At 56.9% G+C, this 25,529-nt stretch overlaps 2 protein-coding genes across 3 annotated transcripts in view; both read left to right on the top strand.

Moving 5' to 3' along the window:
• PIK3C2B (phosphatidylinositol-4-phosphate 3-kinase catalytic subunit type 2 beta) overlaps positions 1-10,108 on the top strand; it is a 39,566-nt gene extending 29,458 nt beyond the window's left edge. For both annotated transcript variants that reach the window (XM_064173500.1, XM_064173501.1), the window contains exons 20-33: positions 656-763; positions 854-946; positions 1,071-1,200; positions 2,338-2,474; positions 3,316-3,485; positions 4,086-4,242; positions 6,909-7,018; positions 7,102-7,303; positions 7,423-7,547; positions 7,622-7,739; positions 7,926-8,007; positions 8,122-8,228; positions 8,317-8,445; positions 9,140-10,108. In XM_064173500.1, coding sequence (XP_064029570.1) covers positions 656-763; positions 854-946; positions 1,071-1,200; positions 2,338-2,474; positions 3,316-3,485; positions 4,086-4,242; positions 6,909-7,018; positions 7,102-7,303; positions 7,423-7,547; positions 7,622-7,739; positions 7,926-8,007; positions 8,122-8,228; positions 8,317-8,445; positions 9,140-9,328 — 1,857 coding nt within the window. In that variant the 3' untranslated portion in view covers positions 9,329-10,108. The remainder of the gene's footprint in view (positions 1-655; positions 764-853; positions 947-1,070; positions 1,201-2,337; positions 2,475-3,315; positions 3,486-4,085; positions 4,243-6,908; positions 7,019-7,101; positions 7,304-7,422; positions 7,548-7,621; positions 7,740-7,925; positions 8,008-8,121; positions 8,229-8,316; positions 8,446-9,139) is intronic.
• A 1,153-nt stretch (positions 10,109-11,261) lies between these two features.
• Positions 11,262-21,214, top strand: PPP1R15B (protein phosphatase 1 regulatory subunit 15B). Its single transcript, XM_064173660.1, has 2 exons — positions 11,262-13,052; positions 18,082-21,214. Exons 1-2 carry the CDS (start codon positions 11,502-11,504, stop codon positions 18,292-18,294), a joined length of 1,764 nt encoding a protein of 587 aa, XP_064029730.1. The 5' UTR covers positions 11,262-11,501; the 3' UTR covers positions 18,295-21,214.
• Positions 21,215-25,529: the final 4,315 nt, after the last annotated feature.

Genomic DNA, 25,529 nt, shown 5'->3' with positions numbered 1-25,529 from the left:
TCTCCTATGCCCACCCTGTCCTATGCCCACCTCATCCCATGCCCACCTTCTCCTACACCCACCCCATCCCATGCCCACTCCATCTCATGCCCACCCTGTCCTATGCCCACCCCATCCCATGCCCACCTCCTATGTCCACCCTATCCCATGCCCACCTTCTCCTACACTCACCCCATCCCATGTCCATTCCATCTCATGCCCACCTTGTCCTATGCCCACCTCATCCCATGCCCACCTTGCCCTATGCCCACCACATCCCATGCCCACCTTGTTCTATGCCCACCTCATCCCATGCCCACCTTCTCCTACACCCACCCCATCCCATGCCCACTCCATCTCATGCCCACCCTGTCCTATGCCCACCCCATCCCATGCCCACCTCCTATGTCCACCCTATCCCATGCCCACCTTCTCCTACACTCACCCCATCCCATGCCCACTCCATCTCATGCCCACCTTGTCCTATGCCCACCTCATCCCATGCCCACCTTGCCCTATGCCCACCACATCCCATGCCCACCTTGCCCTATGCCCACTGCATCCCATGCCCGCCTTGCCCTATGCCCACCACATCCCATGCCCACCTTGCCCTATGCTCACCGCATCCCATGCCCACCTTGTCCTATGCCCACCGCATCCCATGCCCACCCCGCAGGGCATCCTCCGCGAGGGGCTGGAGGACGTCAAGCAGTTCTTCAAGGCCCACGGGTCCTGCCGGCTGCCGCTCAGCCCCAGCCTGCTGGTGAAGGGCATCGTGCCCCGGGTGAGTGCCAGAGCCGGGGGTGTCGGGGGATGCCCCTCTGCCCGCACCCAGCTTGCCCTGACAAGGCTGCCCCTTTCCTCCCCGTGCCAGGACTGCTCTTATTTCAACTCCAACGCCGTGCCCCTGAAGCTCTCCTTCCAGAACGTCGATCCCCTCGGGGAGAACATCAGAGTCATCTTCAAGGTGAGCCCAGCCCTGTCCTGCCAGCCCTGCCGGGACCCTTCCAGCGCCGCTGCCGCGCCCTCCCCTCCCCCTTTCCCCGGGGGCTGGCGCTGGGGCTCTGATGGCTCTCGCCCTCGGCTGCCAGTGCGGCGACGACCTGCGGCAGGACATGCTGACCCTGCAGATGATCCGCATCATGAACAAGATCTGGGTGCAGGAGGGGCTGGACATGCGCATGGTCATCTTCCGCTGCTTCTCCACCGGCCGCGGGAGAGGTAACCCAGCCCCGAGGGGCCCCCGGGGGCGGCAGACCCCAGGTCACCACAGTCATGGGCTGGTGACAGCACTCTTGGGCTGGTGACTGCAGAGTCAGCTTCGTGATCCTTGTCCTTTGATGCTGAGAGGGCTGCAGCAGCTCTGCTACAAGGACAGGCTGAGAGAGTTGGAGCTCTGCAGCCTGGAGAAGGCTTCCAGGAGACCTTGGAGCGGCCTTCCAGGATCTGAAGGGGGCTGCAGGAGGGCTGGGGAGGGACTATTGACAAGGTCTGGGAATGAGAGGAGGAGGAGGAGGAGGAATGGGTTTGAAGTGGCAGAGGGGAGATTGAAAGTGGATGTTAGGAAGAAGTTGTTTGCAGTGAAGGTGGTGAGAGACTGGCAGAGGTTGAGGGTGGTGAGAGACTGGCAGAGGTTGAGGGTGGTGAGACCCTGACACAGGTTGAGGGTGGTGAGACACTGGCACAGGTTGCCCAGGGAGTTCCTGGAGACTCTGCTAGAGGAGGAGCTGCTGTGGGCAGCTGAGATCCACCTTCAGGTCTGGTCCCACCAGGAGTGTGGCTTTGCAGGCTGTCACTCAGTGGTGGGGGCTGGGTTGGTGGCTACTCTGGAGAAGGTCCAGGAGAGGGCTATGAGGATGATGAGGGGACTGCAGCACTGCCTGGTGAGGAGAGGCTGAGGGCCCTGGGGCTGCTTAGTCTAAAGAGAAGACTCAGAGGGGATTGAATCAATGTCTGTAACTCTCTGAGGGCTGGGGGTCAGGAGGGGGGGACAGGCTCTGCTCACTGCTCCCTGGCATAGGACAAGCAGCAGTGGATGGAAGCTGCAGCACAGGAGGTTGCAGCTCAGCACAAGAGGCAACTTCTTGCCTGGAAGGGTCCCAGAGCCCTGGCACAGGCTGCCCAGAGAGGTTGTGGAGTGTCCTTGTGTGGAGCCTTTCCAGGCCTGTCTGGATGTGTTCCTGTGTGCCCTGAGCTGGATTGTGTGGTCCTGCTCTGGCAGGGGAGGTTGGACTGGATGAGCTCTTTGGGTCCCTTCCAACCCCTGACATCCTCTGATCCTGTGAACGTGGGGCAGGGGTCTCAGTGTGTGTCCCAGCATGGGATGGATGGGCCTCACTTTGCTGTTTCTTCTGCTAGGGATGGTGGAGATGATCCCCAACGCCGAGACCCTGCGCAAGATCCAGGTGGAGCATGGTGTGACAGGGTCCTTCAAAGACCGACCCCTGGCTGACTGGCTGCAGAAACACAACCCTGAGGAGGATGAGTATGAGAAGGTGAGTATGAGAGCTGTTGGAACTCCAGCACTGAGATCCCAGCCTCACCTTCAAAGGATGTCAGGGGTCGGAAAGGATATGGAACTGTTGGAACCAGTGCAGAGGAGGCCACCAAGATGCTGAGAGGGCTGCAGCAGCTTTGTTATGAGGACAGACTGAGAGAGTTGGGGCTGTGCAGCCTGGAGAAGGCTTGGATGAGACCTTGGAGTGGCCTTCCAGCATCTGAAGGGGGCTCCAGGAGGGCTGGGGAGGGACAATTGACAAGGGCTTGTCATAAGAGGAGGAGGAGGAGGAATGGGTTTGAAGTGGCAGAGGGGAGATTGAAAGTGGATGTTAGGAAGAAGTTGTCTGCAGTGAAGGTGGTGAGAGACTGGCAGAGGTTGAGGGTGGTGAGAGACTGGCACAGGTTTCCCAGGGAGGTTGTGGAGCACAGAAGCACAGGTTGAGGGTGGTGAGAGACTGGCAGAGGTTGAGGGTGGTGAGACACTGACACAGGTTTCCCAGGGAGGTTGTGGAGCACAGAAGCACCCAATGTGATCAAAGATCACATTGGGTGCTTCTGTGCTCCACAACCTCCCTGGAGGTGTTCAGGACCAGCTTGGCTGAGTCCTTGAGCAACCTGTTCTAGTGGGAACTGTCTTTGCCTATGGCAGGGGGGTTGGAACTGGCTGAGCTTTGAGCTCCCTTCCAACCCCAACCATTCAATGAGGAACAGCCAGGCAACGTCCCCACTCCTCACATCCTCCATTCCAAGGATAAGACTCTTTGCTTCCTCCCAACACCTCCAACCTTTCTCCACACCTGTTTTGCTCCTTCCTTCCCTTTTTTGTTTTCCCCTCAGGCTGTGGAAAACTTCATCTACTCCTGTGCTGGCTGCTGTGTGGCCACCTACGTGCTGGGCATCTGCGACCGGCACAACGACAACATCATGCTGAAGACCACAGGGCACATGTTCCACATCGACTTTGGCAGGTTCCTGGGCCATGCCCAGATGTTTGGCAACATCAAGAGGTGAAAAGCACTTCCAGCACCTCCTTGCCCCTTTGTTTTGGTCTCATACATCTTGTGGACTTCACAGGGTGGCATCTCCTGCTGGTGGGTGCTCACAGCACCTCCTTGCCCCCTTGGTTTGGCCTTATGCATCTTGGGGACTTCACAGGGTGGCATCTCCCACTGGTGGGTGCTCACGGCACCTCCTTGCCCCCTTGGTTTGGCCTCATGCATCTTGGGGACTTCACAGGGTGGCATCTCCTGCTGGTGGGTGCTCACAGCACCTCCTTGCCCCCTTGGTTTGGCCTCATGCATCTTGGGGACTTCACAGAGTGGCATCTCCCACTGGTGGGTGCTCATAGCACCTCCTTGCCCCTTTGGCTTGGCCTCATCCCTCTTGGGGACCTCACAGGGTGGCATCTCCCACTGGTGGGTGCTCATAGCACCTCCTTGCCCCTTTGGCTTGACCTCATCCCTCTTGGGGACCTCACAGGGTGGCATCTCCCACTGGTGGGTGCTCACAGCACCTCCTTGCCCCTTTGGCTTGGCCTCATCCCTCTTGGGGACCTCAGAGGGTGGCCTGTGCTGCTGCTGGGTGCTGACTTTCTGCCCCTGCCGCAGGGACCGGGCTCCTTTCGTCTTCACCTCGGACATGGCCTATGTCATCAACGGTGGGGACAAGCCCTCCAGCCGCTTCCACGACTTCGTGGACCTCTGCTGCCAGGCTTACAACCTGATCCGCAAGCACACCCACCTCTTCCTCAACCTGCTGGGGCTGGTAAGGGCTGGCACTCTGCACCCCTGCCAGGCACAGCACAAGGCTCTTCCTCCCCCTCCCCCCACTCTCCCCACTGCCTGCCCTCCTGGAATGCAGTAAGGAACTTCTCCAAGACCAAGGGCAAGGTCCTGCAGCTGGGTGGAGGCAATGCCAAGCACAAATCCAGGCTGGGCAGTGCCAGGCTGGAGAGCAGCCCTGAGGAGAGGGACTTGGGGGTGCTGCTGGAGGAGAAGCTCAGCAGGAGCCAGCAGTGTGCACTTGCAGCCCAGAAAGCCAAGCAGAGCCTGGGCTGCAGCAGCAGCAGTGTGGTCAGCAGGGCCAGGGAGGGGATTCTCCCCCTCTGCTCTGCTCTGCTGAGAGCCCACCTGGAGTCCTGCATCCAGCTCTGGAGCCCCTGGGACAAGAGGGCTGTGGAGATGCTGGAGAGTGTCCAGAGCAGGGCCAGGAGGATGCTCAGAGGCTGCAGCAGCTCTGCTGTGAGCACAGACTGGAAGAGTTGGGGCTGTGCAGGCTGGAGCAGAGGAGGCTCCCAGGGGACCTTCTTGTGGCCTGCCAGGATCTGAAGGGGGCTCCAAAAAAGCTGGGGAGGGACTTTTGAGGCTGTGAGGGAGTGGCAGGAGTGGGGGGGATGGAGCAAAGGTGGAGGTGGGGAGAGTGAGGCTGGAGGTGAGGAGGAAGTTGTTGAGCAGCAGAGTGGTGAGAGGCTGGAATGGGTTGCCCAGGGAGGTGGTTGAGGCCCCATGGCTGGAGGTGTTTGAGGCCAGGCTGGCTGAGGCTGTGTGCAGCCTGCTCTAGGGTAGGGTGTCCCTGGGCATGGCAGGGGGGTTAGGACTGGCTGCTCCTTGTACTCCCTTCCAACCCTGCCTGATTCTGTGATTCTATGATTCAGTTAAAAATTGCCCAAACCAGCTGAGATGGCTCAGAGGTAGGATAAAGCTGTGTTGACAGCAAAGCTCAGTTTACAGCTGTAGATACAGAACACATTTACAGATGTATTTACACCTGGATGTGTTCCTGTGTGGTCTGCACTGGATGAGCTTTCCAGCTCCCTCCCAGCCCCTGACATTCTGTGATTCTGTAGTTACAACTCTAGATGATGGAGAAATAATAACAAATCCAAACTCCCCTCCTGGACAACCAAAAGAAGCCCAGAAGAGGCTCAGTCCCTCCCTCTCTCTCCCAGATGGAAAGCAGACAGCAAAGTTTTATTGCAGAGTTACAGGATCACAGAATATCTTAGATTGGAAACAACCTTCAAGATCCTTGAGTGCTGTGTCCAGTTCTAGGCTCCTCCATTGCAGAGAGATGTTGAGGTGCTGGAAGGTGTTTGGAGAAGGGCAGCAAGGCTGGGGAGGGGCCTGGAGCACAGCCCTGTGAGGAGAGGCTGAGGGAGCTGGGGGGGTGCAGCCTGCAGCAGAGGAGGCTCAGGGCAGAGCTCATTGCTGCCTGCAGCTGCCTGCAGGGAGGCTGTAGCCAGGTGGGGTTGGGCTCTGCTGCCAGGCAGCCAGGGACAGAAGAAGGGGACACAGCCTGAAGCTGTGCCAGGGCAGGTTCAGGCTGGGTGTTAGGAGGAAGTTGTTGTCAGAGAGAGTGATTGGCACTGGAATGGGCTGCCCAGGGAGGTAGTGGAGTGGCTGTGGCTGGAGGTGTTGAAGCCAAGCCTGGCTGGGGCACTTAGTGCCATGGTCTGGTGGACTGGCTAGGGCTGGGTGCTAGGTTGGACTGGATGAGCTTGGAGCTTCTTTCCAACCTGCTTGGTTGTGTGATCATGGAGTCCAATCATTAGTTTCACACTGACAAGTCCTTGACCAAACCAAATATCCAATCACTGTGAATTGCTATGGCTGGAAAGGACCACCAGGATCATTCAGTCCAACCTGCATCCCAGCATCCTTCATCACCAGACCATAGCCTCAAGCACCACATCCCCTCCAGGGATGGGGACTCCACCAGCTCCCTGGGCAGCCTGTGCCAGTGCCTGACCACCTGCTCAGGAAAGAACTTCCTCCCAACAGCCAACCTAAACCTCCCCTGATGCAACTTGAGGCCATTTCCTCTTCTATCATTAGCAATTTTGGAGTAGAGACCAGCTCCAGCCTCTCTACAGCCTCCTGTTAGGTAGTTGTAGAGGGCAATAAGGTCCCCTCTCAGCCTCCTCTTCTCCAGACTAAACCCCCCCAGCTCCTTCAGCTGCTCCTCACAGGTCCTGTTTGTCAGAGCTCTCCCCAGCCTCGTCGCCCTTCTCTGCACCCATCCCAGCACCTCAATGTCCCTCCTGTACTGCAGTGACCCAAACTGGACACAGCACTCGAGGTGTGGTCTCATGGATGCTGAGCACAGGGGCATGAGCACCTCCCTACTCCTGCTGGTCACACCATTGCTGATACAGGCCAGGATGCTGTTGGCACTGCTGGCTCATCTTCAGCTGCTGTCCACCAGCACCCCCATCTCTGTTAGCAGATGAGATTAAAGAGAGAGGTGAAGAGAAAGCAAAAGAGGGGCAGAATTGTTCCCACTTTGGCTTTCCATCCCTTCTTAGCCGAGCAGTGAATGATAAAGAGACTTTAGCATCAGTTGCTTTTTGCCACCAAGGATCCATCTTCTCCCGTTAAAATATCCCAATGAGCCTCAAAGCAGCACTCCTCACCCCCTGCCTCCCCTCCCAGATGCTCTCCTGTGGCATCCCCGAGCTCTCCGACCTGGAGGACCTCAAGTATGTCTACGATGCCCTGAGGCCACAGGACTCCGATGCCGATGCCACCACCTACTTCACCAGGTAGAGGCTGTGAGTGGGTGGCAGGGCAGGAGAGGATGGAGCCTTTGGAGCCTCCAGCTGAGCCAGCAGCCGCCTCCTTGCAGGTTGATTGAATCCAGCCTGGGCAGCGTGGCCACCAAGCTCAACTTCTTCATCCACAACCTGGCCCAGATGAAGTTCACGGGCTCAGATGCCCGCCCCACCCTGTCCTTTGCCCCCCGCACTCACACCATCAAGACATCCGGCCGGATCCGCGACGTCTTCCTCTGCCGCCACGAGAGGGTCTTCAACCCCAGCAAGGGCTACGTGAGTGGGGACGGGAGGAGGAGCACAACTCGGACACTTCCATCCCTGTGCTTCCCTCCCCATGGGCTCGGAGCACCTCAGGGTCCCCGCTCCCTGTGCTCACCCCCATCTCTTTGCAGACCTACGTGGTAAAGGTGCAGCGGGAGAGCCCGGGCGAGGTGACCTTCGTGCAGCGCACCTTCGAGGAGTTCCAGGAGCTGCACAACAAGCTGCGCCTCCTCTTCCCCTCCTCGCTGCTGCCCAGGTACCCACCTTGGACCCCCTAGGGCCCCTCCTTGGACCCCCTTTGGGCTTTGCTGAGTGCTTCTGTCCCCACAGCTTCCCCAGCAGGTTCGTCATCGGGCGGTCGCGGGGCGAAGCGGTGGCCGAGCGGCGGAAGGAGGAGCTGAACGGCTACATCTGGCACCTCATCCACGCTGCCCCCGAGGTGGCAGAGGTGTGGAGCTGGGGGGGGTGGTGGTGGGGGTGGGGGTGTATGTCCCAGAAGGTGCTGCCTTCTGAGAGGTGGGGGGATGATGCCAGGGGCACCAGTGAGGAGGGATGTAAGCGTTAGTGCATGCACCACGCACCGGTGGGGCACAGTCACCACCATCACCGCTAATGTCACCTTCTGGCCCCGCAGTGTGACCTCATCTACACCTTCTTCCATCCCCTGCCACGGGATGAGAAGGCAGCTGGCACCAACACAACCCCAAAGGCAGCAGGTAAGGGAGGCGGGTGGCAGTGCCAGCAGCTGGCTGGCACCACTCATGGCAATGCCAAGCAGGGGTTGGGGGGGCTGCTGTCCTACCCATGCTCCTCCTTGACCTCCTCTCCAGATGCCACGTGGGCACGGCCCCTCGGGAAGGTGGGTGGGGAGGTGAAGCTCTCCATCTCCTACAAGAACAACAAACTCTTCATCATGGTGATGCACATCCGTGGGCTGGTAGGTACACCTGCAACCGTGGGCAGCAGGGTTGGGTCCACCCCACCACTAGGCTCACGGTGGGCATCTCAATTTACCCCCTCCCCAGCCACCGCTGCAGGATGGCAATGACCCTGACCCCTACGTCAAGACCTATCTGCTGCCCGACCCCCAAAAGACAACCAAGAGGAAAACCAAAGTGGCTCGAAAAACCTGCAACCCTACCTACAATGAGATGGTACTGGAGAGGGCAGGGCATGGGGACAGGGATGGGATGGGTGGAGATGGAGATGGAGATGGGATGGAGATGGGGTGGGGATAGGGATAGGGATGGGATGGAGATGGGGATGGGATGAAGATGGGGATGGGATGGAGATGGAGTGGGGATGGAGATAGGGATGGGATGGAGATGGAGTGGGGAAGAAGATGGGGATGGGGATAGGAATAGGAATGGGGATAGGGATGGAGTGGCAATGGGATAGAGATGGGGTGGGGATGGAGATGGAATAGGGATGAGATGGAGATGGTGTGGAGATGGAGATGAGGATGGGATGGGGATGGGGATAGGATGGGGCAGGGATGAGGATGGGGATGGGAATGGGGATAGGGATGGAGTGGGGATGGAGATGGGGATGAGGATGGGGATGGGGATGGGGATGGGAATGAGGATAGGGATGGAGTGGGGATGGGGATGGGATGGAGATGGTATGGGGATGGGGATAAGGATGGGATGGAGATGAGATGGGATGGGTTGGGTTGGAGATTGGGAAGGGGATGCGGATGGGAATGGAGATGGGATGGAGATGGGGATGGGATTGAATGGAGATGGGGATTTGATGGAGATGGGATGGAATGGGATAGGATGGGACAGGATTGGATGGGATGGGGATGGTGGGGAGGCTCTGTGTCTGAGGGGCTGCCCTGCCCCGTAGCTGGTCTACGATGGGATCCCCAAGGGGGACCTGCAGCAGCGAGAGCTGCGCCTGAGCGTGCTGAGCGAGGAAGGCTTCTGGGAGAACATCCTCCTGGGGGAGGTTGGCATCCGCCTGCGGGACCTTGACCTGGCACAGGAGAAGATGGGCTGGTTTGCTCTGGGATCCCGTGGCCACGGCACCCTCTGAGGTCCCACCAGCCGGGCTAGGGACTTATGGCACTGCTGCCACAGCTCTGCCCGCCCCGGGGTGTGCCCGTAGGGACCGGGCACTGCTGGGTGCTGCTGTAGTTTACCTTGTGTCAAGGGAGCAACGTGGGGAGGGAGGGGCAGGGAGGACCGTGGGGTGCTTCAGGGAGGGGATTTCTTCCTTTGGGATAGCTGTATTTTAATGTTTGTTCATAACGAGTAGCGTGCGGCCGGGCACCGGGGCAGAGAGGAGGAGGACAGGCATCGTGGAGCTTCACTGAGGGTACCGTGCCCACAGAGCCCTCCCACTCAGGACACCTCCAGCCAGGAGCTGCCTGCCCGGAGCTGGGGAATTCGCTCCCAAAGGAGAGCGGTGGTGACAAGGGCTGTGCGATGTGCCCGTCCTGTGCGGCTGAGCCCCTCAATGCCAGGGGAAGGGAGCCGCCGGGCACCCTTCCCAGCCCCGTGCCCTGCAGGACATCGTCTCCTCGTCTGCCAGCTCGGGGATGCCCGCGCCGGGGTGCGGGCTTGGTGCCTGTGGTGCTTCGTTTACAGCGAGAGCTCCGTAAACGGACGAAATGTTTCTCAGGATCGAGAATAATGAACTTAACCTTTATATTAAAAGTTTAAACTATTGTATCGAGCCGGAGGGGGAGGCCTGAGGCGGGCAGCGGCCCCCAGCCCCGCCCGCCCTTGGGGCTGCTGGAGCCAGCGCTCGCCTGCGGTCAGGACCCTCCAGCCTGTAACACGATGGGCGTGGAAATAAAGGAGGTGAAACGCAGGGGATGGAGCCTGGGTCCTGCCTGCGCCTCTGCCTGCACACACCTCTGCCCGAACGTCTGCCCCTTCACCTGCTCACACCTGCGCCTCTGCCTGCATCACTTGCACCTCTGCCCAGCTCTCTGCATCGCCTGCACCTCTGCCCGAGCCTTTGCCTGCATCACCTGCACCTCTGCCCAACTCTCTGCATCACCTGCACCTCTGCCCGAGCCTCTGTATCACCTGCACCTCTGCCTGAGCTTCTGCCTGCATCACCTGCACCTCTGCCCGAGCCTCTGCCTGCATCACCTGCACCTCTGCCCAACTCTCTGTCTCACCTGCACCTCTGCCCATCTCTCTGTATCACCTGCACCTCTGCCTGAGCCTCTGCCTGCATCACCTGCACCTCTGCCCATCTCTCTGTCTCACCTGCACCTCTGCCCGAGCCTCTGCCTGCATCACCTGCACCTCTGCCCAACTCTCTGTCTCACCTGCACCTCTGCTCGAGCCTCTGCCTGCATCGCCTGCACCTCTGCCCAACTCTCTGTCTCACCTGCATCTCTGTCCAACTCTCTGTCTCACCTGCACCTCTGCCCATCTCTCTGCCCGCATCACCTGCACCTCTGCCTAAGTCTCTGTCTCACCTGCACCTCTGCCCAACTCTTTTCCTGCACTTCTGCCCACTGCAGGCCCCAAGAGGCTGAGGTCCCAAAGGCTCAGGGAGATGCTTCCCTCTGTCCCCAGGCACCATCCCTTGATGCCCTCCATCTCTTCTCACTCCATCCCCCGCCCCACTCCAGGTCTGACTGAACACAAAGACGGACGGATACGAACGGGGGTGAGCCATGGACAGCCAGGGGCAGCAGCCCCAGCCGGCCCTTGGCCGCCCGATCCCGGCTCATTGCAGCCTAACCCCGTACCTGCCCCCGCCGCTCCCCGCCGCTCCCCGCCGCCGCCACAGGGGGCGCTACAGCGCGGCGCTGGCCGCCCCCTGGCTGATGCAATCCCTACGACTGGAAGGGGCGGAGCCTCCGCCCTGCGGCCCTCCCCATCACGGGCGTGGTTACAGCCCCTGCCCAATCAGCGCTCGAAGCGCTCTCTTACGTCAAAGGGCTGGGCAAGCCCCTGCGCCTTGCGTGCGCTCCGCCCCGCCCCCCGCCCCGCCCCCGGGGCTGACGCCGCTGCGGGCGGGTTGAGGCGGCCGCGCTCGGCCCCGCGCCGCCATTTTGTGCCGCCGCCCGCAGCAGGATGGAGTCGATCGCCCGAGCGAAGCCGCCCGCTGCCAGCCGCACCCTCTGCCCCGCTGCCGCACCACGGAGCGCCGCTCCGCACCTCCGACCGCACCGCTGGGAACGCTGAAGAGTCTCCTTTGCCCTCCGCAACCGCCGCAGCCGCCGCCGCCACCACCGCCGCTTATGGAGCCGAGCGGCCGGGAACGCGGCGCCGCCGGCTTGGGGTGGGCCCGGCTGGGTTTCGCCGCTGCCTGGCCTAAGCTTGCCGGGCCCAGCGCGGCCCCTGCCGGTGCCTCGTCCCAGGCGAGCCCGCCGTTCTCCTTGCTGCGGATGGTGTCGCAGCTCCTCTCCCCGCTGCCCGCTTTGCTGCAGCGGCTGCTGCCCGGCCCCGCTCTCAGCAGTGCCCTCTGCCCCGCCACCGGGCCCGCCAAGGGTCCCCCCCAGACGCCGCCGCCGCCTTTGCTGCTGCTCTCCCAGTCTGCCGCCTCGCTGGACTGGGCCGAAGAGACACTGCCGTGGTCGGAGGAGACCCTAGGGAAGGGGCGAGAAGCGGGCACGGAGTCTCCGCCGCGCCTCTGGAGCAGCGGGCTGGTGCGGAGCAGCCTGGCGTCCATCCCCGCCTCGCCTCTCTACGTGCTGAGCCCGGAGCAGAGCCAGAGCTTCGGCAAGAGCCATCTGCCGCAGCCGCTGCGAGCCGAGGGCCCCGCGGAGGCCTGGCGGGGAGGGCTGCCGGAGGTTGAGTTTCTCCGCAGCAAGCGTTTGGCTTTCCTCCAGCAGTGGCATTTGGCGAGCGGTGGCCTGGCCGTGCCGGAGCCGGACCACGGCTATCACAGCCTGGAGGAGGAGCAGCAGCAGCAGCAGCACAGGGGCGTTTGTCGAGGAGAAACACGGAGAGAGCAGCGCTGCGATGCCGGCGAGGCGAAGCGGCCCGAGGAGCCGAACGACGCCGGGAGAGAAGCTGGAGGTGGTCCCTTGGAGCACGGGGAGGGGATGCAGAGTTCGGCTGAGGAGGGAGCGCTTGAGGGGGAAGCTTTGACAGAAGAGGAGGATGAGGACTCCGAAATAGAGCCAAACCTTCCCCTTTCGGCCAGACCTGCCTGCGCCAATAAACTAATAGACTATATCATTGGGGGAGTTTCGAGTGGGGAGGAGGAGAGTGCGGATGATGAGGAAGATTGGGATGACGATGATGGCTTCGACAGCGAAGGGCTCCCCTCGGATTCAGACGGAGGTAGCCAGGACGGGGAAAGACTTCATCTCTGGAATTCCTTCTACAGTTTGGATCCCTACAACCCTCAGAACTTCACAGCCACCATTCAGACGTCATCCAGCGATCCAGGGAAGGATATGTCGGATGTAGAAGAAGAAGAGGAGGAGGAGGAGGAGGAGGAGGAAGATTCGTCGTGGGTAGACGAATCCTCGGGCTCTTCTCAGTCCATCTCTGAAGAGGAGGACGAGTGGGACTGTAGCAGCGTGGATGAAGCAGAAAGCTTGAAACTTTGGAACTCATTCTGTACCTCAGACGATCCTTACAACCCTTTAAACTTCAAGGCAGCCTTTCAAACGGCAGAGAAAAAGGGAAAGGCAACGGAGAGGCCGAATTTGGTCGCTTCCGAGCGGGGCCACCTCACTGTCTGCCGGCTCCAGCTGGAAAAACACAACTCTGGGCTCACCGACTTGGTACAGCTTGGCCTTTGTTCTGGGGAGAAATGTGCCAGCACCAAGAGGAAAAAGGTACAGAATCCCTTTCTATTGTTGTGTGTTTTGGGGGGGGACGGTAAAAAAAAAAACCCAAATACAAACAGCAAAGCCAAAGCGAGCACCAAACGCGGGTTGCATTCAGCGCATGAATGGGGAGTGAGGTCATTTGGTGCCTCGATGAGCTCCTGGGCTGATGATCTGCCTGGGGTATGGCTCATCCTTTACACGTGAGGGTGAATGTCACCCTTCGGAAGCACAAGGGAGGGGATTTCTTTGTAGGGCCGAAGTGAAAAGTTCCTTTTCAAGATGTGGTTTTCGTTCCCTGGTTGTCTGACGTCATTTTCGGCACGGGATGAAGAGAGAAACCAGCTGAGAACTGGGAAGTGAGGGTTTCCCCTCGGGAAAAATCCCAGTTTCTGTTATCAGTGGAGTATTTTCGGACCTTTGAGTGCGTTTAGGGTAATGGAGACTTAAACGCAAACGAAACAGCTCTAAGGGCTTGTGCTGAAGCTTCCGTGAATTAGAAACAGCTGTTGGAGTAGGGAGAAGTCTTCTGCTGTGGGTTAACCCCATGCAGAGATACAGGCTGGGGTCGGAGTGGCTGAGAGCAGCCAGACAGAGAGGGATCTGGGGGTGCTGATTGATACCTGCCTGAACATGAGCCAGCAGTGTGCCCAGGTGGCCAAGAGAGCCAGTGGCATCCTGGCCTGCATCAGGAATGGTGTGGCCAGCAGGAGCAGGGAGGTCATTCTGCCCCTGGACTCTGCACTGCTTAGACCACACCTTGAGTGCTGTGTTCAGTTCTGGGCCCCCCAGTTTAGGAGGGACATTGAGATGCTTGAGCGTGTCCAGAGAAGGGCAACGAGGCTGGGGAGAGGCCTTGAGCACAGCCCTACGAGGAGAGGCTGAGGGAGCTGGGATTGGTTAGCCTGGAGAAGAGGAGGCTCAGGGCAGACCTTATTGCTGTCTGCAACTACCTGAGGGGAGGTTGTGGCCAGGAGGAGGTTGCTCTCTTCTCTCAGGTGGCCAGCACCAGAAGGAGAGGACACAGCCTCAGGCTGCACCAGGGGAGATTTAGGCTGGAGGTGAGGAGAAAGTTCTTCCCTGAGAGAGTCATTGGCCACTGGAATGGGCTGCCCGGGGAGGTGGTGGAGTCGCCGTCCCTGGAGCTGTTCAAGGCAGGACTGGACGTGGCACTTGGTGCCATGGTCTGGCCTTGAGCTCTGTGGTAAAGGGTTGGACTTGATGATTGTGAGGTCTCTTCCAACCTTGGTGATACTGGGATAAACAGCTGTTGGAGTAGGAAGAAGTCTTCTGTTGTGGGTGAACACGGAGCCAGCCACTGGTGGCAATGCTCCCACTGTCCTTTTAAGAGGCTGCTACCGTTCTGTAGTCCTTGAATGAAAGGATATCCTCTGGAACTGGGCTTTGGAGCTCAGATGTTGCCTGTTGGGGAGAAGTTTGGGCATTAAGACTTGGAGTCCGTGTGGTAAATTAAAATAAATCCATCCTGGTATAAGGTTTGGGGTGCCACAAGCATCCCAGAGGGTTTGGCTGCTGCGAGCTTCCAACACAAGGAGGATGTGGAAGTGTTGGAGCCAGACCAGAGAAGGCCACCAAGATGCTGAGAGGGTTGCAGTAGCTCTGCTGTGAGCACAGGCTAAGAGAGTTGGGGCTGTGCAGCCTGGAGAGGAGAAGGCTTGGAGGAGACCTTGGAGTGGCCTTGCAGGATCTGAAGTGGGCTCCAGGAGGGCTGAGGAGGGACTATTGACAAGGTCTGGGAATGACAGGATAAGGAGGAATGGGTTTGAAAGTGTCAGAGGGGAGATCGAAAGTGGACGTTAGGAAAGAAGTTGTTTGCAGTGAGGGTGGTGAGAGACTGGCACAGGTTGCCCAGGGAGGTTGTGGATGCTCCCTCCCTGGAGGTGTTCAAGGCCAGGTTGGATGAGGCCTTGAGCGACCTGTTCTAGTGGGAGGTGTCCCTGCCTATGGTGGGAGGTTGGGACTGGCTGAGCTTTGAGGTCTCTTCCGACCTAAACCATTTCATGAGCCAGCAGTGCCCTCGGGCAGCCCAGCAAGCAGCTGTGTGCTGGGCAGCAGCCAGAGGCGTGTGGGCAGCAGGGCAGGAGAGGAGGTTCTGCCCCTTGTCTCTGCCCTGCTCAGGCCTCCCCTCCAGTCCTGTCCCCAGCATAAGAAGGACACAGAGCTGCAGGAGTGAGGCCAGAGGAGGCCACAAAGATGCTCCAAGGGCTGGAGGAGCTGTGCTGTGAGCACAGGCTGAGGGAGCTGGGGGGGTGCAGCCTGCAGAGGAGAAGACTCCAGGGGGACCTTAGAGCTCCTCGGCTTTTCCTGGGGATGTCTAAAGACAGGCCAAAGGAGAATGGTTTGAAGCTGAGGGAGAGCAGGGTTAGACTGCAGCTGAGGAAGAAATTCTTCAGTAGGAGGGTGGTGAGAGACTGGCACAGGCCACCTAAGGAGGTTGTGGCTGCCTCCTCCCTGAGGGGTGGTCAAGAGCAGGCTGGATGAGGCCTTGAACAGCTGAGTCTAGCTGAGAGGTGTCCCTGCCCATGGCAGATGATAATCTCTGAAGTCCCTTCCAACCTGAACCACTCTGGAGTTTTTCAGGCATCCCATCTGAGTCTTGCCTGATACCTCAGGTATTTATGAGCACCAGGCTGTGCCAGCAAGTGCCAGGGCAGCAATACACTGGGTGCCAAGTGATGAGAACAGACAACTTGAGTGATGCTTGGTTTAGCAGTAGGGTTTCTTTTACCAGAGAGATTTATTTCCTCTTTCAGATTGGAGGTGATTTCATTCCTCCTTTTATGCTTTTACAAACCTCCTGGTTCACACAAGATAAACTGCTCTATTTTTAAGCTAAATGGGAAACTCTCAAAGCTAAACAACTCCTCCAAGTCCTTTGCATCCCAGAACCTGTGGCTGAGGCACTGCTGAGCCCTGTTGTCACTTCATGCTGCTGTGGCCTCGATTTTGGTTGCTTCTGAGAGGGCTTCTCGGTAGTGATTCTTGGAGTGATGCTTTGTTTGCCTCTGTCTGGTCTCTTGGCATGGTGAAAGAAGGATGATCTGGGTGCAATACTCATCCTGACGTTGCAGAATGCAGTAATTGTGCCCATGGGTGGCTCAGACTGATGTAAAAGAGGTGTAAGGTAGAACTCGCAGAGGGACAGGCTGATGTAAGAGCTTTCTGCTGCTGGAAAGCGGCTGAGGAGAGCTGTCTGCAAGCAGCAGTGACCAGAGCTTCCCAGGGACCCTTGGAGTCTTCATCCTGCTCGGGGCTGGTGTCCTGCATGCAGCCAGCAGCAGTGGTCGTGTTTGTAAAGACACAAAACTGGGATTGTTTTGTTTCACTGACACTGGAGCAGCTTTTGTGAGGAGAGGCTCAGCCTTGGGGCTCTTGAGACTGGAGAAGAGCAGCCCCAGAGGGGATCTGAGCAATGTTCAGCCAGAGATAAAGGACGGGGCTGGGTTCTTATCAGTGGTGCCCAGTGACAGGACAAGGTGCAGTGGGCACAAACTGGGAGCCAGGAGATTCCACATGAACAGGAGGAGAAACTTGTTTGGTGTGAGGATGCTGGAGGCCTGGAGCAGGCTGCCCAGAGAGGTTGTGGAGTCTCCTCCTCTGCAAAGCTTCCAACCCCACCCATGCCACTGTGCTCCTGGGCAAACTGCTGTGGGTGCCCTGCTGGATGATCTCCAGAGGTCCATTCCAACCCCACCACGCTGGGATTCTGGAATGCTAAGTGCCATGACTTTGATTTCATTGCCTTGCATGCACTTTACTCTGGAATGTGATAGCAGCTGGCGTTGGAATTTGTTCCAGTCACGCAGGGCTGAGTGTTGCTTCCTGAGCTGCAGCTCAACCTGATTTCTTCTCCTGGTGCTGCAGCCCAGGGCTGCCTCATGTGATCTCTCACTCTCCAGAGCAATGATTCTTGCTTCTTTTTTTGTTCTGCAAGCTCCAGCAGTCAGAGCTGTTGGCCAGTGGCATGTTTGCAGCCTTAAGTGAGTGTCCTGGCACGTCCTGCTGAGTAATCTGCCTGGCCTGGCTGCCTGTCAGGTTGTAATCCAGGGCTGGTGGCAGGGACCTGTTGCTTCAGAGGGGACATTGTGTGACCTACGTCAGCCTGTTGAAGCCTCCCAGGTCAGAGTTGGGGAAACTCTTGCAAGGGGGAAGTCAGCAGCTGGTGGCTTCCAAAGCCTGTGAGGTGGAATATCACAGAGTTACAGAATGCTTTGAGTTGGAAGGGACTTGGAAGATCATGAAGTCTACAACTACCTGGGCTCTTCTCACAGGGAATTGGAGGCAGAACAAAGAGTAATGGCCCCAAGCTGAGGCTGGGGAGGTTTAGATTGGACATTAGGAAAGAATTTTTCACAGAGAGAGTGGTCAGGGACTGGAATGAGCTGCCCAGAGAGGTGGTGGAGTCACCCAGCCTGGATGTGCTTAAGGGTGGTTTGGATGTGGTGCTCCAAATCTTTTAGACTAGGGTTCCTTGGTGATCCTGAGAGGCTTTGCCAACCTGGATGGTTCTGTGATCATCCAGTTCCATCACCTCTGCCACGGGCAGGGACACCTTCTACTGGAGCAGCTTGCTCAAGGCCTCATCCAACCTGGCTTTTAACACTTCCAGGTGTGCAACCTCCACAGTTTCTCTGGGCAGCCTGTTGCAGTGCCTCACCACTGGGCAAGAACTATGTCCAGTCTAAACTCAGCTTCTTCCAGTCTGAAGCCAGCATCTCTCATCCTATTGCTCCATGCCTGTATCAAAAGTCTCTCCCCAGCTCTCCTGTAGCTCTTCTCCTGTCTTTAATGTTTGCTCTAAGGTCTCCTTGGAGCCTTCTCTCCTCCAGGCTAAGCAATCTTAACCCTCAGCCTGTCAGCCCTCTGCCCTGGCTGTTGCAGAGCTCTACTATGAACCTGCTTTGCTGTTTTAGACATAGAGTAACTTGTGTTTAAACCAAATAACCAGATGCAAATAAAAGATGAATCTCCTGACTGTTCAACTTGGGTTTTACTGAAGGACTTTTGCCTTTTGCAGGTCACCTTCCATGAACAAGTGACTGAGTATTACATAAGCAGCGAGGAGGACAGAAAAGGACCCTGGGAAGAGCTTGCAAGAGACAGCTGCAGGTTCCAGAAACGAATCCAAGAGACAGAAGAAGCCATAGGGTACTGCTTCACCACAGAGCATAGGCAAAGAGTATTTCACAGACTCCAAGAATCCTCCTCCAACAGGGTTGATCTCTTCTAGCACCTTAAAAAGATGTGGTGGTAGTGGTGACCCTAAGCACTCATGAATAAGAAGTGGCAGCTGCATGTGCTCCTTTGAAATGGGGAGAGGGGTGGGATTGGAGCTCTTCCTTCCCATTCCTACTTTGATATTCAAGGAATATCCTTGGGTCTCCCATCCTGATATCCAGACCAAACCTCTATTTGAGTACCTTGAAGGGTTCAGGTGGTATCATTGCATTCCTTTTGAGTACCACTTGAGGAACAGACTGCTTTAGGTGAAACCCATTCCAAACAATGCCTTTGTCTGCCTTGTGTGGAGAAGTGGTGACTTCAGTTGGATTTTTTTGCACTTTGAGGGGGGGGGGGGAAGAGAAAAGGAAAAAAAAAAAACAAAACTATTTTGAAGGAAATATTTAATGGGGTTCAGAACCCATTTAATGGATTCAGAACCCATTTAATGGGGCTCAGAACCCATTTAATGGGTTCAGAACCTATTTAATGGATTCAGAACCTATTTAATGGGGTTCAGAACCCATTTAATGGGCTCAGAACCCATTTAATGGGGCTCAGAACCCATTTAATGGGGTTCAGAACCTATTTAATGGATTCAGAACCCATTTAATGGGGCTCAGAACCCATTTAATGGGGCTCAGAACCCAGGTATTGGCAGTTTTGATTTAAAGTTTCTCTGGGTGGGTTGGTTGGGTTTGGGTTTTTTTTGCTTCTGGTGCTTCTCCATTTTTTTCTCTTGTACAGATGTCTCATAAGCTTGGGTAAAACAACCAAACAGCTTCACTTTGCCTGGGCACAAGAGATAGTTCAGTCCTTTCCTTTTTAAGATCCCCAGTTTTGACACCCAGTGTGATGTTGGGAGTGTTTCTGGACCTCATTTGATGCCTTTCAGTCTCTCACAGTGAGGGTTCAGGGCAGCTCTGGTGCACTCCCAAGCCCTTTGGCTTCTCTTTATTTAAATCCCCAGAACCATTCCAAAGGGTCTTGGCTCTTTGTGCACCAAACCTCTGTTTTTCAGTGGCTTCATCCTGATGAAGAATTAAAACTTCCAGGTACTTCCCAAGGCTGTGGTTGATAGTTTGAGGTTAGGTAGCCACATGTGGGGACCTAACTCTTAGTTCTTTAGTTAGAGTCACTCAACCATTGTGGATTTTGGATTGAAGTGAAGGACTCTTCCTCTTTCTGTATCCAATGTTGCTTGTTCTGAGCAGAATTCTCTTTCCAAGGCTACAAATCACCCCTGTCCTTTACCAGGAGCCAGTATTAATACCTCTGTGTCTGCACTTTTAGTTCATCCAGTACCAAAACCAACATTTCACATTTAGGGGCTGAGACTTGAGGTCCTCTGCAGAAGGCAAACACTCCTGATCTGTGTTCCTGATTTCAGGTGATGATGTTTCAGTCACAGTGAGCGAGCAGCTCTGTGTTTCTGGATGGGGAGGAGGTTGTGTGGTTGTCATCCAAGCAGGTATGAGGTCATGGGATGGACTAAACACCCAAACATCTTCTGTTTGCACAAACGTTGTGGAAATAAATGATTTACCCTTGCAATTAATCCCTTTGGTGGGAGAAACCTAAAACCACTTCAGATTTGTTACCTCTTTAATGACTTGAAATGGAGAGCAGGGAGAGAGCTTCACAGAGCTGGGCTGAGTTCTTTACCCAGGGGCATCTTAATTGTGCCTCTAAAAACTGAAGAGGGTTTTTTTTAAGTGATTTATTTTTGCTTCTTGATGTTCTTTTGAATTTCCAAATCACCTTCCTGCTCCAAGTAGGACATTCAGAGAGCTGAGAACACCACAGCAGAGTTGTCATCTAAACTGAAACCCACAACTCAGCAACCTCCCAGGCTGCCTGCTTAGGAAGCTCTTTTTTCACCTAAACCAGTTGGAGTTGTTGCTATTTTTTCATCCCCCATGGCATAAAAAAAAGAAGATTGGATTCCTGCAAACAGTGATTTCAGTTGTGAAATGATTTTAGTGACACCCTCAAAGCCTTCTGAAGTGACTTTTGGACTCTTAAAGAGGTTTTATTGTGGCTGTGTTGGGTTAAAAAAAAAGGTTTTGCTTCATTTCTCCTCTTGTTCAGGAGGAGAAATGTTAAATTGCAAGGGGAAAGTTGTTGATTTCTGCTCCAAGTGTGGCTGTTAAATGTTTTCTTTGCTACAACACACACCACTGGGTTTGTTTTTTTTTCCATGCCTCTCAGTTTCTTTTTATCTTGAGACAACTTTTGTGGTGCTTCAGTTTTTGGACAACTCAACGCTTGGGTTTCCTGCTGCTTTTGGAAGGGTGGTGTGAAGTGAACCACCTGGCAAACCTTGAGCCACTCTTTTGTTTGCAGAGGCTTGGAAAAGGCTCCAGCTGGAAAATGAGCTTTAGAATTTGACAAATTGGATGTAAAGTAGGTGAAAAATTGCTACTTTCAAGGTGCTCCTAACGCTGGGGGGAAGGAAATGATTCATTGGGTTTTTATTTCCACCCCTGCAGTGTATCAGGCACTGTTTGACCCTGACCCATACCTGCTTGGCTAAGCTTTCCCCCTCCTCCCTCAACCCTCATGGTTTTAAGTAAGGTGATTAAGGGAACTAACACTAAATTAACACCAATCCCCGAGCTGAGGTGGGGTTGTCACCATTGCCCCTTCACACACAGCCCCTGGATGTGTGCTCAGTGCTTGGCTTGAGCCCAAAATGAACACTTTTGGTGAACTTTAAATCAAAACTGTTTTAACTCTTCAGATTTTATTTTTGTATGATTTAGAGGCAGTTAGAAACCCTTCAGCAGTGGCTTTCTACAGATTCTCCTTGATTTGTGTGGAGTTTGTTGGGGTTTTTTATCTAAAAGTTCTATTTCTGTACATAATAATAATAAAAAAACCTATTCAGAACTAATCTGTAAATTGTAATAAAGAGATTTGCAAGATAAGAGGCAAGTTTGGGGCTTCTTTGAAGGAATAGGACAGGTGCTGGTGCAGGAGCCAGGATGGGGTTTGCTGCTGGAGAGTCCCCAGCCTGGCTTGGAGCTGCTGGAGGGCCCCATCAGGTATGGGCTCGGAGCTGCTGCTGGGGCCCCAACAGGTATGGGCTTGGAGCTGCTGTTAGGGCCCCATCAGGTATGGGCTTGGAGCTGCTGCAGGGCCCCATCAGGTATGGGCTCGGAGCTGCTGCAGGGCCCCATCAGGTATGGCTCGGAGCTGCTGCAGGGCCCCATCAGGTATGGCTCGGAGCTGCTGCAGGGTCCCATCAGGTATGGGCTTGGAGCTGCTGCAGGGTCCCATCAGGTATGGGCTTGGAGCTGCTGCAGGGTCCCATCAGGTATGGGCTTGGAGCTCTTGCAGGGTCCCATCAGGTATGGGCTTGGAGCTGCTGCAGGGTCCCATCAGGTATGGGCTTGGAGCTGCTGCAGGGTCCCATCAGGTATGGGCTTGGAGCTGCTGCTGGGGCCCCATCAGGTATGGCTTGGAGCTGCTGCAGGGCCCCATCAGGTATGGCTCAGAGCTGCTGCAGGGCCCCATCAGGTATGGACTTGGAGCTGCTGTTAGGGTCCCATCAGGTGTGGCTCGGAGCTGCTGCAGGGCCCCATCAGGTATGGCTCGGAGCTGCTGTTAGGGTCCCATCAGGTATGGCTCAGAGCTGCTGCAGGATCCACAGCCTGCCCTGCTGCTGCTGGAGAGCCCCCGGCAGAGCTCGGCGCTGCTGCTGGAGGGCCCCCGGCCAGGTTCGGAACTGCTGCTGGAGAGTCCCCCAGCCTGGCTCGAAGCTGCTGCTGGGGCCCCATCAGGTGTGGCTCGGAGCTGCTGCTGGGGCCCCATCAGGTGTGGCTCGGAGCTGCTGCTGGGGCCCCATCAGGTGTGGCTCGGAGCTGCTGCTGGGGCCCCATCAGGTGTGGCTCGGAGCTGCTGCTGGGGCCCCATCAGGTGTGGCTCGGAGCTGCTGCAGGGCCCCATCAGGTGTGGCTCGGAGCTGCTGCTGGGGCCCCATCAGGTGTGGCTCGGAGCTGCTGCTGGGGCCCCATCAGGTGTGGCTCGGAGCTGCTGCTGGGGCCCCATCAGGTGTGGCTCGGAGCTGCTGCTGGGGCCCCATCAGGTGTGGCTCGGAGCTGCTGCTGGGGCCCCATCAGGTGTGGCTCGGAGCTGCTGCTGGGGCCCCATCAGGTGTGGCTCGGAGCTGCTGCAGGGCCCCATCAGGTATGGCTCAGAGCTGCTGCTGGGATCCGCAGCCTGCCTTGCCGCTGCTGGAGAGCCCCCGGCCAAGCTCGGCGCTGCTGCCGGAGGGTCCCTGGCCGGGTTCGGAACTGCTGCTGGAGGGTGCCCAGCCTGGCTTGGAACTGCTGTCGGAGGGCACCATCAGGTGTGGCTTGGAGCTCCTGCTAGGGTCCCATCAGATAAGACTTGGAGCTGCTGGAGAGTACCCAGCCTGGCTCGGAGCTGCTGCTGGGGCCCCATCAGTTATGGCTCGGAGCTGCTGCTGGAGGGTGCCCGGCCGGGCTTGCAGCTGCTGGAGAGCCCCCGGCCAGGCTCGGAGCTGCTGCTGGAGGGCACCATCAGGTATGGCTTGGAGCTGCTGCAGGGCCCCCATCAGGTATGGTTCAGAGCTGCTCCAAGGGCCCCCATCAGGTATGGCTTGGAGCTGCTGCAGGATCCCATCAGGTATGGCTCAGAGCTGCTGCAGGGTCCCATCAGGTATGGCTTGGAGCTGTTGTTAGGGTCCCATCAGGTATGGCTCAGAGCTGCTGCTGCAGGGCCCTCAGCCTGGCTCAGTGCTCCTGCTAGGGCCCATCAGGTATGGCTTGGAGCTTAGGATGGAGGAGAGGTTGGAGTAGATGATCTCTTTGAAGGAACTGATGGCAGATGGTAGGTGCTTGTGCAGGAGCAGGATCTGGTTTGCTCCTGGAGGATCCAAACCTGGCTTGGATCTCCTGGAGGGCACCATCAGGTATGGCTTTGAGCTTCAGGAGGGTGGGGAGGTTGGAGCAGATCACCTCTAAGGTCACTTCAAAGCCAAACCAATCTGTGACTCTATGAAGCTCTTCTTCATCTAAGGTCCCTTCTCAGCTACTCCTGGCCATCCTCATCTCCTCACACCCATGGTGACAGCTCCAGCTGAGACCCTCTCTCTGATACGTGTCCCACTGGAGCCTGCAGATGCTCCTTGGCTTCTAAACTCAGTCTGATGTCTGTCTTGTTCCTTCTGGCAGCTGATTGAGAATTGTTGTGGTTGGAGATGATCCAGTCCAACCATTCTCTGGTTCAGCAAGGCTGGGGCTAAGCCCTGGCCCTCAGCACCACATCCCTGCAGCTTTGAAACCCCTCCAGGGATGGGCATTCAGCCACTTCCTTGGCAGCCTGTGCCAGGCTGTGAGAACACTTTCAAGTGGAGAAGTTTCTTCTTACATCCAACCTAAACCTCCCCTGGTGCAGCTTCAGGTCATTTCCTCTTGTCCTATCACTTCTTCCCTGGCAAAAGAGCCCAATCCCCACCTGGGTCCAGCCTCCTCTTTGGGAGCTGTAGAGAGCAGTGAGGTCTGCCCTCAGCCTCCCATCTCTCCAGGCTGACCACCTCCAGCTCCCTCAGCTGCTCCTCTCCAGCCCTCTGCTCCAGACCTGTCCCCAGCTTCATTGCCCTTCTCTGGACCCTCTCCAGCCCCTCAGTACATCTTGTGTGAGATGTGACAGAGCAAAGCCATAGAATCAATCATGGAATCAACCAAGTTGGAAGTCAGCTCATCCAGTCCCAGGAAAGATCCAGCTTGGAAAGTTGGCCTGGAAAGGTTTGTGCCATGCCTCTTGGTGCCCAGGAGCAGCTGTTCCATCCTGCTGCCACCTTCCAGCCTGCCATCAGCTGCTCCTGGCCCCGTGGGAAACTGCAGCCAGCTTCCTTCCCTTGGAGAGGAGGCACCTCCTGAGCCAGGGAGCAGAGCTGCCCCTGCAGCCCTCTGGTACACAGCAAACCAGCAGCGGGCAGCTGGGACACGGTCCCGGGGACTTGGTGCTGGGAAACAACAAAGATCCAGCCAGGACCTTTGGATCCAGCTCCTCTCCCCCTCCTCATGCATCCTGCTGCTCCTTCTGGGCTTGCTGCTTGAGGGTGCTGAGTAGCAGCAGATACCCAGCCAGGACCTTTGGATCCAGCTCCTCTCCCCCTCCTGATGCACCCTGCTGCTTCCTCTGGGCTTGCTGCTTGAGGGTGCTGAGTAGCAGCAGATACCCAGCCAGGACCTTTGGATCCAGCACCTCTCCCTCTTTTCATGCATCCTGCTTCTTGAGGATGCTGAGAAGCAACCAGGACCCAGCCAGGACCTTTGGATCCAGCTCCTCTCCCCCTCCTCATGCACCCTGCTGCTTTCTTTGGGCTTGCTGCTTGAGGGTGCTGAGAAGCAGCAGATACCCAGCCAGGACCTTTGGATCCAGAATCCTTCCCTCTCGTCATGCATCCTGCTGCTTTCTTTGGGCTTGCTGCTTGAGGGTGCTGAGCTCATTTAGGCCAGCCCTGAGGTTAAGGCTTCTGGCAGAGAGGAAAGCAGGAGCATGCTGAAAGCCTTTCCCTTCTGGAGCTGGAGGGATGCTGGGCTGGCACCTTGCCATGCCTGCTGCCACGCTGGCAGGTGGCAGCTATGGCAACAAGGCCTGCAAGGCCTTGGAGTTCTGGGGGTGGCTGTGGGAGCTGTGGGTTGCTGTGCACTTAGGATGGGTGATAAAAGGTCATTAACCATCTGCTGGCAAGCTGGGGGTCTGGGCAGGCCAGCAGGAGCCAAGGGGCAGCACCCAGCAGCAGTGCCCTGGCATCCTCTGTCACATTAGAAGCAGTGTCCAACCAGACACAAAGGTCATGAAGCAGTTAAAGCTTTCAGCTCCTTCTTCTTTTCCCTTTCTTTTTCGGTGCTTGGCAACTCTGTGGCACTTAGAGAATGAAGCAGGTTGGCAGAGAGCTCCAAGCTCAGCCAGCCCAACCTAGCACCCAGCCCTGCCCAACCAACCACACCATGGCACTAAGTGCCCCAGCCAGGCTTGGCTGCAACACCTCCAGCCACAGCCACTCCACCACCTCCCTGGGCAGCCCATTCCAGTGCCAATCACTCTCTCTGACAACAACTTCCTCTAACATCCAGCCTAGACCTGCCCTGGCACAGCTTCAGGCTCTGTCCCCTTCTTCTGGCCCTGGCTGCCTGGCAGCAGAGCCCAACCCCACCTGGCTACAGCCTCCCTGCAGGCAGCTGCAGGCAGCAATGAGCTCTGCCCTGA

Source organism: Pogoniulus pusillus, chromosome 39 (assembly GCF_015220805.1).
Source record: "Pogoniulus pusillus isolate bPogPus1 chromosome 39, bPogPus1.pri, whole genome shotgun sequence".
Classification (NCBI taxonomy): Eukaryota; Metazoa; Chordata; class Aves; order Piciformes; family Lybiidae; genus Pogoniulus; species Pogoniulus pusillus.
The sequence above is the reverse complement of the archived record's forward strand: the minus strand, read 5'-3'. Positions and strand labels throughout refer to the sequence as shown.

Bases quoted from the DNA above. Each gene is read 5' to 3' on its own strand.
- PPP1R15B (XM_064173660.1), top strand. From the start codon at position 11,502: ATGGAGCCGAGCGGCCGGGAACGCGGCGCCGCCGGCTTGGGGTGGGCC. The intron at 13,053-18,081 runs GTACAGAATCCC...TGCCTTTTGCAG, and splicing joins CCAGCACCAAGAGGAAAAAG to GTCACCTTCCATGAACAAGT.